Source organism: Tenrec ecaudatus, chromosome 10 (assembly GCF_050624435.1).
Source record: "Tenrec ecaudatus isolate mTenEca1 chromosome 10, mTenEca1.hap1, whole genome shotgun sequence".
NCBI classification, from domain to species: Eukaryota; Metazoa; Chordata; class Mammalia; order Afrosoricida; family Tenrecidae; genus Tenrec; species Tenrec ecaudatus.
In genome coordinates, this window is record NC_134539.1 from 74,387,708 (window position 1) to 74,404,153 (window position 16,446).

A 16,446-nucleotide genomic window follows, 5' to 3' on the forward strand; every position below is an offset into this window, starting at 1 on the left:
TGTCTAAGGGCGCTTACAAACCTGCATCCCATGGTAATGTTAAAGCAGGTTCCCTCAGGCCAGGCGGAGGCTGTGGGAGGGGCCTGGGAAAATGCCTCAAGGAAAAATGTTCCTGGGACCGTTCTACTTGGTGACGTGAGCTTGTCTAGTTCACTTGTGGTCCTCTACTCTGCCAGTAAGCCATGTGCAGAGTCACAATGTGCAGAGTCACAGGCACGGCCATATGGCTTCAAGCACAATGCAACTTCAAAAACCACAAGTGGGATTTAAGAAGGAAGGCTTGAAAGTTAAAACCTGCCAACTCACCAATTAAATCTAGAATTGATCTACACTTTCTTTTATTGAAAAATGGGAAGGTGAGGGGAGAGGATTGTGGTAAGGTTTTATCTTAAGCCAAACAGGCAATAGACTTACTGCAGTGTGTTTTCCATGCAGGCTACTTGGTGAAAGACAGTGGAGCTGCTGGAATCTTTGTTGAAAAACCTTACTTTTCTCTTACAGTGATGAAGCCAGCCCTCTAGCTGTCATTCCAGTTTCTGTTAACAGTAACCCAGACACCTCACTCATTGAGAAACCAATGCTCTCTCTGTTTGTCTAAGGGGAAATGACTTAGAATTGCTCTGGGTGCTTTGCATTGATTTTTGTCTATTGTCTTTCTGTAGCCATTTACTTGGATTGTGCCCGGAGTACTAATGGGCGGAGAGAAGAGAAAATCTGAAAAGGCCAGGTAGGAGGTTTGCTTGGTTTAAATTTTGTCTAAGTCTGTCTGTCCTACTAAAGAACACTTGATTCATTAAAGCCTGAAGAGCATCTTGTCTCAGCCGTGCATCTTAGCCCTAGTCTGGGCGTACGTACGGAATTGCTAGGGAGCGACCCGACCCTCTCATGACATCATATACGGATAAGCATTCTAGCAAGTAGAGCATGGTGGCATGCTCTAGAAAGGATCAAATGGTTCAGAAAAAGAGCATTGGATTCAATCATTAGGGTTCTTTTCAAGTGTTAGGATTATATTATTTCTGTCACAGGAAACTGACGAAGTTTGAAAGTGCAAATGCCTCTTTATCTCCATTTGTCCTGATTTGTCGTGATTTCAGTCTGGCACATCTGTGATAGCCGTGTCTTCTTTTTCCTTGTGTTTTCGATCGATACAGCCATATTTGATTTACTCTCTCTCATGATATGATTTTAAACAGACTCCGCAAAGGAATAAATATCCTTATCGCCACTCCTGGGCGTCTGGTGGATCATATAAATTCCACCAAGAACATTGGTTTCAGCCGGGTCCAGTGGCTGATTTTGGATGAAGCAGACAGGTGAGACTCGCCCATGGGGTTTGAAAGGACGGGTTCTGCGGCCTGCATTGTGACTTCAGTATTAAAACGTCTTCTCTTCAAACCACAGAATCCTGGATTTGGGCTTTGAGAAGGACATCACAGTAATTCTCAACGCTGTGAATGCAGAATGCCAGAGACGCCAGAATGTCTTGCTGTCAGCAACACTCTCAGAAGGTCCGCGATCACCCGCCCTTGCTTGCTCACTTCTTATTGTGAGCTGAGTGACAGACACACATTTTGTCTCATGTCATTGTTTACGATCTCCACATGAAACATCCCCGATCTCGCTTCCTCCATTGGACTCCCTTTTCCTGGCTTCCTCCTTTCCTCGCCCTGCTGACCTGCCTGTCTCTTAAAGAGATGCTGGACCTAAAACAGTAGTACTTTAAGCTTAATCTGTCTTCCGAAGATAGAAATGTTGAGCTCTCTATTACAAATGGGAGCGCTAAGGCATGGACCAGTTTGCCCCCCATACAGTGAATTCCTGCTACCCGATAACTGAAGTTTTTCGGTTGTGTGGTTGTGAGGCTACTTCATTGTGTGCAAATGCCAGTCCTTTGCTATCAACCATTCTGAAAGTGCTCACAGTCACATGAATTTTGAGAAGGAGTCTGTGAAGAGGGGATTCTGTGCTTTTAAGAGTTGGGGCAGTGTCCCACACTGTCCATCTTGGAGCTTCTGGGTGCATCCCGGTGCAGTGAGGGTTCTGAGAAGGCTGTGGTAGAAGCCCAGGAATGGCTCTAATCCAAGATTTCCACAACGGATTTGATGGAGAACTCAGGTGGGGGTGGGTAGGTGTGGGCAAGAGCTGTTCCTCTACTTTTGAATTGCTCTTCCATAGACCAGGGTGTAGAAAACGCTGGGGTGGGCATTTTGTTAGGCACTGTCTTCATATGCCTGGACGTGTGGGTGGGCGTGTGTGACCATTTTCACTTTGTCTGCTTGTCATGTGTTTTTCCCTTTTCACTTTTTATCAAAGGGGTAACATGGCTAGCTGGTATCAGTTTGCACAATCCCGTCAGTATTTCTGTCCTGGACGAAAGCCATGACCAGTCTAACCCAAAGGACAAAGCAGCCCAGGAAGTCTCGCATCCACAAACTTGTGACAAGCCAGAGAGAGAGAGCTTTGCAATCCCCGAGAGTCTCGATCAGCACGTGACATTAGTTCCCAGCAAGCTGAGGCTTGTCTGCCTGGCAGCCTTCATCCTTCAGAAATGCAAGGTAGGCCTGGGAAGTAGACTGGCTTGAGCCAGGGGCGAAAGGCCCTTTCTGTTTATGTCAGCTATCAGTAGTAGTTCGTTCAGATGCCGAAAAGACTTGTTTTCCAGCTGAGCTTTGTTAGGATGCCCTTTCAGGGGTCCAGGATTATAGTAAAGGAGCGCTGGGGGCACTACTGGGCAAGAATTGGACGCTCGCCATGGAGTTGGCAGTTCAAACGCACCAGCCACTCTAGGAAAAGATGAGGCTGTCTGCTCCTGCGAAGATTTACAGCCTCAGAAACCCTCTAGAGCAGTGATTCTCAACCTGTGGGTCGCAACCCCTGGTGGGACAGGGTTACCTGGTTCATAACAGTAGCAAAATTACCATTATGAAGTAGCAACGGAAATAATGTTCTGGTTGGGGATCACCACCACATGAGGAACTGTGTTACAGGGTTGTGGCGTGAGGAAGGTTGAGGACCACTGCTCTCAAGGGTCACTGTGAGTTGGGAGTCACTCAGTGGCATGGGCAGGATGAGAGCCACACACCATAGGTCAGTGATAGTATCTTGGAATCTGTTAGTAACTTTCCTGGAGTCATATTGGTGACAATGCAGGTGACAGAAATAAGTTAGGTGTCATGTAAACATAGGGCCTGGGTCTGGATTTTTTAAAAACCATAGTATTTGTCTATTTACTAGGTTTCACGTGATCCTTCGTCTGGTATGTGGGAAAAGAGTAGGTGGAGGGCCGAGAGTGGGAGCAGGATCTGCCGTCTCCCGGTGCCCACCCAGCTGCTCCCGAGTGCTCTGTGCGTGCGACGCACCCTGAGCGAGCAGCTGACCAACTGCCTCCTTTGGAGTCCGTTTGCTTTCCACGATGACGGAAAACCCATTCGAGGGCACAGATCAACAATTTTCCTCTCCAGCTTTCTCTGTAGAGTGCAGTACCGGTGTGGGTTTTATTTCTAACGAAGAATCGCAAGTCCCAGGTTGCCTAGGTCTCCAAATGCAGGGCACTGTGGCTGTATTTTCGAGAAATGGTCATGTCAGCATCGCCTAATCTTAAGCACTTGAGGTTTTTGTTGTTTTGGCTTCCTTTTTCCTCTCTGTGTTGATGTAGTTTGAAAACGACCAGAAGCTGATCATCTTTTTCTCAAGTTGTGAGCTGGTGGAGTTCCACTACCACCTCTTCCTCCAGACCCTGCTGAGCAGCTCGGGGCCCCTGGCGGCGGGGCACTTACCATCTGCCTCCTTGCGATTAAAATTCCTGCGGCTGCACGGTCACATGGAACAGGAGGTGAGCACAGAGCCGCCCACCATGCAGTGAAGTAGCCTGCAGAGTGGCCCGGGGAATGAACGCCCAGCCCTGTCACGCTCCTCCTCGAGGGCACTGCGGGTGGTGTCCATCGGGCAGGGAGGACTGACTCAAGGGGCCCCCCAGAACGGAACGTGGGTCACACTGCTGCGTTGATTATTCGGGCAAGACGCGTCTATTGTCCCCATTTGCTTTTCCTTCAGGAGCTGGGCCTCTTTGTCCCTGCTCGCTGGCTCTTCCACCTGAGAGCGCTCACAGCCCCAGCTTGGCCTGAATCTACCTCAACCAGCTGTTAAGGCAACAGAGGACCACTAAGTAGCTGGCACCAGGGAAGGGTTTTGCCTTTTTAGTACCCAGTGTGTAATTAGGGCTTGATGTCTTCAAATTAAGAGCATTAATGGAGCTAAATTGTGGATCCCATATGGTACTGCTGAGCACGACTGCTGTCATTGTCAACAAGATACAGGGCTCTCGCTCTTCATAGTTCGGGTTGAGAGGGGGTACTGAGTACCAAGGGGCTTCAGGGATTCAGCTCTGCTTTGGCACAAAGTAAGGTTTTTGAGGAAGTATATGTAACATCTTTCTTGTTTTAGGTACTTAGTGTTATAACTCATTCTATTACCGGGCCATTCATGGAGGGGTGGGGCAGAGCCCCAGAGCTAGGTGGACTCACAGAGATGTGAGAGGAAGGATGGGCGGGCCATGGAAATAGGAGCCAACTTGACCTAGAGGAGAGCTTACCCGGCAGCTTAGAAAAGAGAGTGAAAGAAAATCATATCTGACAAAAACCAGTTTTAAAAGTCATGACACAGTTGAAGGGCCATTCAAGGTCATCAAGCCCACACCTTCTCTTTTTGTGTTTTAATAAGGAAATAGAGGCCCACAAAAGTGAGCTTGCTCAAGGTCACTAAAGGACATGGCTTCTTCTGTACCTCAAGAGCACACATTTTCCTGTTCCCTTCAATCTTTAGTACCATGTGTTTTGTTATCCCTCGGGGTCCTGGTTCTCTGGGTCTGAAGATGCAGAAGGAGGTGGATATGAACGCACAGAATCTAGAAGTCTGGTGGGTCATATGAAAGATCCATGATTAAATCATTTCTGCACTTTGCCTTCAGACCTCACGCTATTTGTCTCCCGGCATCGCCGGGCCGTGGTCTGGCACAGGGTACATTGCTGTGCACCTGGGGAAAGACAGCTAGTATATCACTGTGGTTCTGCCCCTTGCTGGCTGTGTGACCCCGGGTGTGTAAGTAAGTTCTCTGTGCTTCAGTTTTCTTAGCTCTAAAATGAGGATAATCATTGTTCTTAGTTCAGAGACCATTGTGAAGAGTCATTGACTTCACTTGGGAAAAGCTCTTAGCCCCAAACCTGGCACAGAGCAAGTGTTTCTGTAGTTCTGGCTCCTCCAGAAAGGGTCTGTTAGTTCACTGTTTGTGCTTGCACAGGAGGGCCGTTAAAATGGGTCCTTGTCACTGTGGGCAAACTGGGCAGATGGCGGTGTCCTTTTGAGGGCATGTCCCTACGGCAAGTTCCTTGGCCCTCTGAGTGTCGCCCTTCTTCACCTGGAAAGCGACGGAGGAGGATGGCATCTACTAGTAGAATGTTACAAGAGTTAGGTAGATACAGACATGTCAATTGTTGAAGGCGGGAGCTTTACGTGTAAGCATTCAGTGGATGGTGATTGGTATTTTTATGTTATTAGCCAGTGTTTTCAATAGGTCTACTTTGGGGTTCCAGTATGTGGAGTGATGGGTGGCTTCAAAAGGTTGGTGGAGAAATGGAATGAAGATCTAATGGCCTTTTTCCATGAAGTTTTTGAAGCCCCATCATACATGCATGTAGAAGACCAGAAAAGCACACCAAATTAGCAGAGTGGAAGGAGAGACTTTACTTTTTCCTTGTTCTCCAAATTGTTAATAATTTGGGTTTATTTTCTTTTGATTTTTTGCTGACCAATGGGCCAAGTCTTTTCTATTGATTTGATATGGCCAAGGCTCAGCTGCTTAGAGGGCTATGTGACATAAACACAGCCCGAATTTAACCTTTGCAGATGCATGCCGGAAGCCTTCTGAGTGTGCAGACATACCCTTTGATCCAGTGAGTGTGCTTTTAGGGCCTGACCTGAGGAGGAACGGCAAAGTGCACAGCGGTTTAGCTACAGACGTGTATCGTAGCAGTACCAAGTGAAAGCCAGCTCCGCATCCAGGGTACTGGTCAGACACACCGCAGCAGGTCTCTTCAGCGGAGCCGCTGCAAACAGGGCCGTGGTCAGTGAGCACGTGTTCACCTTCCACTGGCACATAAGAGGATGGTAACTGGATCGATGACACGATGCCGGTGTTTCGAAGTGCACCCAAACACACTTGCTTATGCTAGGCCAGGAAAGGGACTTGAAGAAATGGCGAGTTCATAATGCCCCTGGGGGTTGGTTTGGAGTGATGGAATTGATATCTTCCTTTGCTTTAAATTCTGCAGTCAAACTCATTTTTGTCATTTTTTTCCATCTCTCTTCACTACGTTATGTTTGAATTGCACCGTAGGGAAGGGGTTGAAGCCACAATGGTGGTTTGCCATTCTCCTACACCGCCGAAGGGAAAATGTGCGTGGTTAGAATCGATTCTGGGAGGGGACCCCTGCGTGCAGCGCTGGGTACCCTCGGAGCCTCTCCCCAATCTCGATGGCGGCTGCTTCTGAAGGCCAGGTCCATCCTGTCATTGTCCTACTGAAGTGTCCACTCTCAGAGCTATGTGCTTTCCCAGCGTCAGACAGGTCTAGTCCTGTAAGTCCAGGCTCTGCTTTCAAAGAAGTGAAGCACCCACTGCTTCCCCTCTCGGTGTCTGACAGATTGACGGCACTAGGAAGTTCTGAAGAGTTGAAGGAATGCCTTCTATGCGTGCCTCGCCTGCAGGAACCTTAGAGTTGCTGCTGTAAAGGCCTCTCTTTCCTTTGTTTTTAGGAGAGAACAGCGGTGTTTCAGGAATTCTCCAATTCCCAAACGGGCGTCCTTCTTTGCACGGTATGTATGGGGGGGCGTGTGCAGACTTTGTCTCCTGACTGTTTGCCCCGTGGCCAGCCCCACAGGGAGCAGGAACACCAGGCCTCGTGGTGTGGCTGGTCTCTTTGCACTTCCAGCTTGTCACCTGACTGTACCGAAGACTTCCCAATTTGCTCACTAATAGTGACAGCTGTTGGGCTGAAAACGTGTGAATCTTGGCGATTGCGACCCACACACATCTTGTAAATTACAGCTATCGGGAGTGATTAGAGCTGCAAAACTCTTCCCGGTCTCGAGACTCGCGGAGGCTTACATAAAAGCCTCCGCTCACCTTTTCTTAGAGTGAAACAGATGCGCTTGGACTGATGATATTTGCTATTGTTTCAAACTGCCATTTGCCCTCCAATTTTCAGGGCCAGTTCAGTTGGCCTCAATCTCTGCAATCTTGGCTCGCTGCCTCCTCCAGCTCGGCAGCTGACCTTTGGAATGCACATCTTGGGCTCTCTCGAGATTGAAAACTCAAACCTTCCACAGCCCCCTTCCTCCAGGCATCCGCTTTTCTGTTGTCGTTCTTGCCCAAGCTTCAAATGCCTTCTCCCATCGCCATCTTGAAAGATGGAATGGAATCCCAACTGTTCATTCCAGAAGTCCCTCGGTCGACAGTCAGGCCAGTGCCATGTCAGCCTCGTCGGCCGGTGACCAAACGGGCAGGGGGAGGGGCATTTATCTACCCGAGTACCTGTTTCGGCCACAGTGACTGCAGCTACCTTTTAAAGGCAATTTGACTCTGTCGGGTTCCAAAACAAGTTGCGAGACAAGTCTCTTTCTCAGTGATGGTGTTTAGCATCTGAGTAAGGCCTGCTTTTTTTTTTTTTTTGGGGGGGGGGTTGAGAGAAGTGTTTGTGTCTCCACATACCAGAAGGCCCGCTCAGTGTCCTGCCCTGATTCTCACGGGTCTGCCAAACTGCAGTTGCCACCGGGACACTTGCCTCCTAAGAGCTGTGTCTGACCAAGTAATTGTTTCCTGAGATGCCTGCATTCTCTTTGAAGAGTCCAGATAATCTTATAAATCAATTTTGCAGATCCTTAACATATCCTCTGATGCCTACTGCAGTCTGACCTTGACCTTTCACTACACTCCCTCCTCGCTCCCTCCCCTTCAGCCAAACAGGCCCCCCTAAGATTCGTGCGTGTGTCCTTGTTTTTCTACCTGTGGATTCTTGTCCATGCTGTTCCTTCTGCCAGGACCACCCAGCCTGAGACTTCATTGACCCCTATTTCATCTGAGGTTGAATTCTACTCCAGAAAGTGAGGCCCTGGAGGCCCAGTCTGGAGGTTCCACACTTACAGCACACCTGGTATCTTCCCCCCAAATCGTATGTGCCCTGCTCTTGATTTACCACAAGGAGCCGCGTTTGATTCGCCAGGGCTCGCTCTGCTCAGGCTCAGAGTAGGCACTCTGTATCTGTGGGCTAAGTGGGCGGGGAGAGTTGGGCCCAGAAGCTCAATGTTGAGAAGCCCCAGTGGGGGTATTTTTCTACAGCCAGAGGAGGACTTATTGGGGAATAAGGTCACTTTTTCATACAGATGAGCCTGAAGAGTGAATTTTATAGATTGTCAATATTGAAATAGAAAGCAGCAGGAACCTTTGCTTTGCTTTGGAGTTTGGGGAAAGGATCAGAGCAAACGGTTTCATCTTTGACCCAGACAATACTGGGTTTCTCTTTGGGCAATCGCAGTCTCCTAGTATGCAAATACGTTATGGACAAAGTCTCAGAGAAAACTCCCAGTGTGTGTAGCTGCGATTTGTTTTTCATTAGCTCTACCTGGAACAAAAGAACATTCTTTTGAAATGTAAGTTTCAGTTAGGTCAAAAGCATATGATTACTTCTCTGTTTGGGTAGTTCCTGCTGGCAGAGTCTCTCTCTCTCTTTCTCTCTCCCCCGCTCCACCTCAGTCCTGAGCAATGCATCTGAAACAAACTCTCAGGTGCCTAGGAGCTGTTGTTTCGTTTTTTTCCCCCTAAAGCCTCTCAGTCCATATTCATGTGTGGGTCGAGGGCACTTCCAGTACAGGGACCTCTGCGTCATGATTATTGTTTCTTCACTCCGTGGTGAAGAGCTGGTGGGACCCACCTCTCTCCACTCCTAAGCCCAGACAGGTGAGCACAGGTCCTGAGTGATGAAAAGTTATTCAGTCACTCGGTGCTCCTGCTCTGCCTGCCGTATCTGTGTGCTTCAGCCTGCCACTTTGGGGTGTGAGAGCCGCAGGGCTCATCAGACACACTGTAATAGATCATGCCCCGGCTCGGGGAGACACTGTCGCTCCGCATCCTTCTACGCAGCCTGTTGCTGGCCAGGCTATCTGAATGCTCTCCAGGAGCCTCCTTAGTGTTAATGAGGAACGAGGGCCACGTCAGGACAAGGCAGATGGAGAACTGGCTTCTTTTGATAACGAGGAGTCATGTTAATTGTCACGTGGGGACTGTTCTCCCTTTGTGCTGAACCTTTGGTCATTCTGAGTTACTATCCCGAAGCCTTTTCATGAAGCTGGGAGACCAGATTGTCCAGATGAAAATCTGGGCACCACAGTGTGACCACACAAGCCCACGAGCACCTGTTTTCTCTAGAAAGAGCACCCCACACACACACACACACACCCCACTTTCCTCCTTGCTTGCTGTCTTGTCTCCCGAGTAACAGTTCAGGATGTGTGTGCATGCATTTTCCTTCATCCTGGGAACACTTGCAAAGAAGGGCCTTTCGAATTGTGCCACTCTCGGGACCAGATGCATGGATTTTGCATTCTGTGGCTATAAATGTTTGACTCTGGTTAGATGAAGTAGAGGTTAACATTTTTTTGTTGTTGATATACACAGGTGAGATGAAGTATAGGGCCAGAGGCAAACACATAATTGAGGCAGGTCATACAAATGTGTGAAAGATGAAAAATCTTCACATCTCTGAAATAGAATTTTAAAATCAGATTCTAGGAAGAAGCCATGAGAAGTAGATAGTACTGATTAGCAGGCAGGAATCATGAAAGTTCCAAGTGTAATTTCCCCAAATGAAATTAAGGAGTCCAATGTATAAGACACGAGACACTGGATTGTCTCTAAAATACTATTTCTAACCCCCCTGCCTCGCCCCACCCCCTGCCGATAGTGTGCAAAGGGAGCCCTGGTGGCAGAGTGGTTTCCAGCTGGGCAGCTAACAAAATGTCGGCAACTCGAAACCACCAGCTGCTCCAAGGGAGAAAGACAGCGCTTTACTCCCATAAAGAGTGTCCATTTTGGAAGCTCAAGGGGGAAGTTCTGCCATGCCCTCCAGGGTCGCCGTGGGTCAGCATCGACTTGATGACAGTGATGTGGGATTTTTGAATTATCAGGAGGAACTCTCCTTAAGCCCAAGGAAGAATGCGTGGTTTTTAATAGCGTTCTTATTGCATGTCTGGAAAAAGGCGTTTCCAAGCCACCTCTGGTGTTAAGGCTGACAGGAGGCTTGGTATGTGCTGGTTGGTAGTGTGGCACTGACTGATTGTCCCTGGGCAGATGAAATGAAGCTGCCAGTCGCCTTGTCCCCAGTTAGCCCAGGCCCTGCTGATGGCTTCCTCATTGAAGTCTGCTGCCTCTGCGGCGTTCCGAGAATGGCCTGTGCAGCTGCCTTCCCTTCCCTCTTCCCCTCTCCCTCGCTCTCTGCTGGCCCTTCATCCCCTCGCCTCCTGGGGAACTGCCACGGTGCCAGGAGGCGAGGAGACAAAGAGGACGAGGCCAGCAGAGTCCAGAGAATGTCAGCTCACTGCCCAAAAGAAGTGAAGACTTCTCTGGTTCATTTTCTCCATTTTCCTGCATTTGTGTTCGTGGCAAGATCGTTTGGAGATGGTTTGCTGTTGACTCAGTTACGCTAACTCATGTTGCCAGGTTTTTGGCGGCTCCAGCCAAGATCTCTAGCCTCTGACAGCTTCTGCACTCGCTCCTTCCTCCTCTGATTACGCAGCCCAATCTGTCACCCGGACAACGGGGGCCTGTACCCTGCTGATGGCTTTCCACACACGGCAATAATGACTTTTGGCAGGCCGGGAAGGCGTCAGGGGCGAGTTTGCTGCGTCCCTTGCTCAGAGAGCCGGCAGGCCCCTCTCCCTGTTAGCAAAAGCACTTTGTGAGGTTCTCGGGTAAATAAATGAGTCATTTTAATCCAACTGACAGGCTGGCACCTGAGCAAGCTGCCTTCCATCTGTACTCCTAGGTCTCATGGAGGCAGCCATTGTCAGCCTAAGGCTTCAAGGCCTCACCGTGGCGTGTCTTTCAGAACTGACTTTAGTGAGTCTCCTGCCCTAATTAGGTTGAAGAAGTAAAATCGGGCTGCTTCGAAGTGCTAAGAACAGGTAGAGAACCTCAGCCTTCGCTGAGACTTGAGGCAGGTCACACTCTCCCCGCAGCGTGGTGCAGCTGCTGGTGGGGACGTGGGACCACAGAACAGCCTCCTGCTTCTCGGTGGTGCTCGGCCCAGGTGCAAGCGATTGGGGTGTGATGCAGAAAGAGATTGAAGAGGCATTTAAGTCACCGCCTAATTATTCCCAGACCAATTCTTACTTCATAAAATGCAATGCACGTAGCTCCCCCCACCAACTTAGACGCATTTGCGTTACAACAGCCCACGCTTACAACTGCCTCTTAAAAAATACACATTCATCTCGTTAGTAATACTGCACGATGTCAGTTCCTGATGTTATCATTCTCAGCTCTTTCCGTGAAGAAATTTAAAAATGGGATCTATAAAGATACTGATAATAAAGGGCAGTAAGAATGGGAGGAAGGAAGAGGTGTTTGACTTGCGCCGTAGCTGTCTCACAGTGGAGCTGTCTGAACCTTGTCGTAAGTTGTGGACTCCCTGTACTTAATTTTGTAATGCAAAACACTTCCCACATACACTGGCTCACCTGGTAGGTGCAGCAACTCCATGAGATAAACAGAGCTGTTCTTAGGGTCTTTTGTAGGTGGGTAAACTGAGCCTCCAAGAGCTGAGTTGACTTGAAATGACACAGAAATGTAAGGTTTTCTCCTTCCTCCCTCACCCCACTCCCCCTGCCCTTGAGACGACGCCAACTCAGGGTGACCTCATAGGACAGACAGAACTGCTGCCCCTGAGACTGACTTTGTGCGGGAATCTCAGTCTCACTCACTGTCATTAAGTCAGTGCCAACTCACAGCGCCCCCTGTGGGTTTCTGAGACCGGAACTGTTGGCAGGAGTAGAAAGCCCAGTCCTGTGGAGCTGCTGGTAGTTTCCAACTGTTGACTGTGCAGAGCACAGCCCAACAAGTAACCACTAGACCACCAGGGCTCCATTTTACAGGAATAGAAAGCCTCATTTTTCCCCAAGGAGCAGATTTCAAACTACTGACTTGTATCCCATCTGTACCCCGTTCTCCCCACATTCAGTGCAACAGCATAGGTTAAGGATAGAAGGAAGTACTGGGTTTAACCAGGATGGAGAAAGAAAGAGGAGTAGACCGTGGTTGGCTCTTGGTTTAACCCAGGCCAGCAAAAGTAGCAAGAAGCAGGGACAGAGCTGGTCTTGGCTATCTGCCCTGAGTGGAAGGTGGAACCTTGAACACAGGGCTGCTGGCGTTCTCCACAACCTCGTGGCTCCAGCATGTTTGTGCTCAGAGTGGGTTTCATGAACGTCACAGGCGACTTAAAAATTTTATCTGTGTTTCTTGGTTGAATTTACTAAACTGACGAGCATTAAATTTTTTACACAGCCTGTCTGTAAAGCTGAGGCAGCCCATTGTCTACATGTATCTCCTCCTTGGCAGAGCACTTAAATAAAATAAATCATTTCTTAACAAGAGCTTAGCAGATACAAGAACCCGTCAGTTTTTCTAAAGACATCAGCCGTGGTTGGTGTAGAAAGCAGTTCCTGCTTTTCTACTTTAGATAGAACCGAACTCTCAAAGGCGTCCGCTCTGGAGCATCAGCCTTCAGCTTTTCAGGGCACATGGGAGCTGTCTCGAGACACATCGTGGGTGGTTGACACCGTTATGTACATTAAACTTGCGCTACACCCTTGGTGAGTGCAGCTTTGCCACCCTTCAAAGAAAGCCAGCACATCTCAGATTTCGTCACTAAAAGCAGACAAATCCTGACTTAACCCGCAGTGTTCTTTCTGGGCGAGTTAGAGGGATGATGGGGCGGCCGGCACCTTCCCATAGTTGTGACCCTGACCTACAGGTTGGCACGCAGTGACTCTTGTAGGTGCGGCTTATAGTAACTTTAGTTTCTCTTCCTTGGAAAGCCTGTAGTCACTGTGAACCCTTAGTGATACTCAAAAAAGTTAAAATCGTGCTGGTGCTGGTTGTTCATGTTGAGAGAGGAATGCCAGCCATTCTGTGGAAGGAAGTCATAGGGTGGTCATGCAGGTAACCTTGGAACAGACAGACAGCATCAACACGTGGCAAAACCATGGAGCAAACGCTTTGGGGAAGCTGGGTATGTGCATGGTCTCAAATTCCTCAATTCAAAGGAGAAGCGTTCCCTCACAAGGGAAAGAGCTGGTGAGCACCACTGTACTCATCAGGTGGCTGAGCATGGCATTGTTCCCCGACGCTTTGGGGAAGCTGGGTATGTGCATGGTCTCAAATTCCTCAATTCAAAGGAGAAGCGTTCCCTCACAAGGGAAAGAGCTGGTGAGCACCACTGTACTCAGGTGGCTGAGCATGGCATTGTTCCCCGTAGTCAGGCACACTGCCCTGCTGTGCATCCTGGTGTAGCACAGAGACGGGCATGCCGCCGGGTGCCCTCCTCCTGCCACAATGCGTTCTCGAACTTAACCTGAAGAAGACAGTGAGGCACAGCTCTGCTGTGGGATGTTTTCCAGACACCGGGACTCTTCAAAAACAACTGTCTTCACAGACTACAGAAAGAAAAGAAAGAAGTACTGTTCTAGATTAAGGAAAACATTTAAAAGTGGACGGCATTAGAAAACAGGTGGCATTTCGGTATTACATTTTTTCAATGTGATAGTCGTATTGTGGCTTTTTAGAGTGGCCTTTTCACTTAGGAAATAAATATCCCCCAATGAAGTATTTTGATCTTTGCAACTTCCATCCAGTTCACAAAATAGTTGTGTGTAGAGACAAAAAGTAAGCAGATGTGCAAAAACCACAGTGGCTCCATCTAGATCAGCTTAGGGACAGGTGTGCATGGCGCCATTCTTCCAACTTTCTGTAGGCTTGAAGTTCTCTAATTAAAAGTTGGGCAGGGCAATGACGTGCTTTCTCTCAGTGCTGCAAGAAAAACAAAGCAAACAATACGGAAAGATAACAGAAGAGTCAAGTAAAAATTACTCTGAATTCATCTGCCCAAAGATAATTATTTTGGTTACCATTTCAGTCAACCTCTTTCAAGATATTGGGGCTCAGCTTATCTCTCTATTGATCAATCTAGCCTTCTATGTAATGTCTTTTGGTTTGTGTTTGTCACTTGTTCTTTTAAAATGATTTTCTTCGTTGAAGAAACCAGGCCCTTGGGCCTGTTGAATGCCCCACGTGCTGGATTTGGCTGCTTGTTTCCTTGTGGTGGTGGTGATGGTGGTGGTCCTGCCTTTCCTCCATAAACCATGGGAGCCCCACCCATTGACGTCAGCTCACCTGACAAGGGAGCTTCACAGCATTGGTGGATACATGGAATTGAAAGGTACTAGACTTTTTCCATGAACATGTATTTCCCAACTAGTACGTAGGTGTGGGCACTTGATTCAGGTTTAGTGGTTTCTGCTCTTGGTAAGATAGCACAGGTGATACCACTCCTTTCCCTGCCAGCTGTTGACTCACTTTGATACGAAAACGAATTGGATGGTTCAGGTGGCATCAACCTGATCAGCCCTTAAAAGTCTTTCCATTATTTTTTTTCCATATGGTAGCCATTGATGATAATTGCCTGAATGCATTATTTCACGAAGGGTTTCATAACGGTAACTTTTCTACTCTACGTCAGTCTACTTGCGCGTATTGTTTATGACTCTTCTATAAAGAAGCCCTATTCCTCATTGTCTGTGTGGTGACCCTGAAATGCAGGGAAAGTAGAGGAAATCCTTGATTCAGCTCCTGTTTTTAAAATAGTTTTTAGAGTAGTAAACTGGTGATGTAACGAACAGGGAGCCCTCGGGTGCTGTTGGGTGACCACAAGTTCCCTAGTTCAAACCCATCAGCTGCTCCATGGGAAAAGGTGAGGCTCTCTGCTCCCATAAAGATTTACAGGCTTGCTGTGGGTCAGAGTCAATGCAGTAACGGTGTGTTTGGTTGGGTTCAATTTGTTTCTGGTTGGGTTCTAATCTAAAACTCACTGCCATGGGGTCAATCCCAACTCCATACATCTTCCAACGTGAACAAGAGGGATTTTTAAAAATCATTTTATTAGTGGCTCATACAACTCATCACAATCCATACATACATCAGTTGTGTAAAGCACATTTGTACATTCATTGCCCTCATCATTCTCAAAACATTTGCTCTCCACTTAAGCCCCTGGCATCAGTTCTTCATTTTTCCTCCTCCCTCCCCATTACTCCCACCCTCATGAACCCTTGATAATTCATAAATTATTATTTTGCCATATCTTACACTGTTCGTCGTCTCCCTTCACCCACTTTTCTGTTGTCCGTCCCCCAGGGAGGCGGTTATATGTAGATCCTTGTAATCTGTTCCCCCTTTCCACCCCACTCTCCCGGTATCGCCACTCTCACCACTGGTCTTGAAGGGATCATCCACCCTGGATTCCCTGGATTTCTAGTTCCTATCTGTACCAGTGTACGTCCTCTGATCTAGCCAGATTTGTAAGGTAGAATTGGGATCATAATGGGGGGGGGGGGGCGTGAAGCATTGAGGAACTAGAGGAAAGTGGTATGTTTCATCATTGGTACTCTGCAGCCTTACTGGCTCGTCTCCTCCCTGTGACCCTTCCTTAAGGGAGTACTTGAGTGGAGGCCCAATGTCCATCTGCTACAGGAAGGATTTTTTTTCCCTACACTTTTGAGGGGTACCAACTTCTAATGAACTGATTGTGTGTGTGTGTGTGTGTGTGTGTGTGTGTGTGTGTGTGTGTGTGTGTGTTTGCGCACACGCTTGTGCAGGGCTGGTATGAGTCAGAACTGCCCTGACAGCTCCTTACAACAATGACCTCTAGCTACAATGTATATAGATACATACACGGATGCTGCCTTGGAAAATGTCACCTCTCTCCTACATGCCTGGTGGGAATGCAAAATGATGCAAACCTGATGGGAAGGATTTTGGTCATAGCTAGCAAATTATACATAGGTCTGTTTAGATGTTTGTGTCATTTTGCATCTCATCAAAGGGCCTTCCTGTTTTTCACTGCCCCTTGACTGTACCAAGCATGATGATCCTCTGCAGTCCCTCCTGACACATGTCTAAAATATGGTGAGACTGAAGTTTCACCATCCTTCTGCTAAGAAGAATTTTGACTGTACTTCCATGGCAGATTTGTTTGATTGTATAATCACCATGTCATTGCACTTAGGCCACTTCCTCTCTGTTTCCAGTTTCCATTCCCCGGGTGGTTGATTATTTTATGGTAT

At 48.1% G+C, this 16,446-nt stretch overlaps 1 protein-coding gene across 1 annotated transcript in view; it reads left to right on the forward strand.

Annotated features, from left to right (window-relative positions):
- DDX31 (DEAD-box helicase 31) overlaps nt 1-16,446 on the forward strand; it is an 83,954-nt gene that overhangs the window by 20,823 nt on the left and 46,685 nt on the right. Inside the window, exons 9-14 of the mRNA XM_075560580.1 lie at nt 663-727; nt 1,197-1,316; nt 1,405-1,511; nt 2,317-2,558; nt 3,659-3,835; nt 6,811-6,870. Coding sequence (XP_075416695.1) covers nt 663-727; nt 1,197-1,316; nt 1,405-1,511; nt 2,317-2,558; nt 3,659-3,835; nt 6,811-6,870 — 771 coding nt within the window. The remainder of the gene's footprint in view (nt 1-662; nt 728-1,196; nt 1,317-1,404; nt 1,512-2,316; nt 2,559-3,658; nt 3,836-6,810; nt 6,871-16,446) is intronic.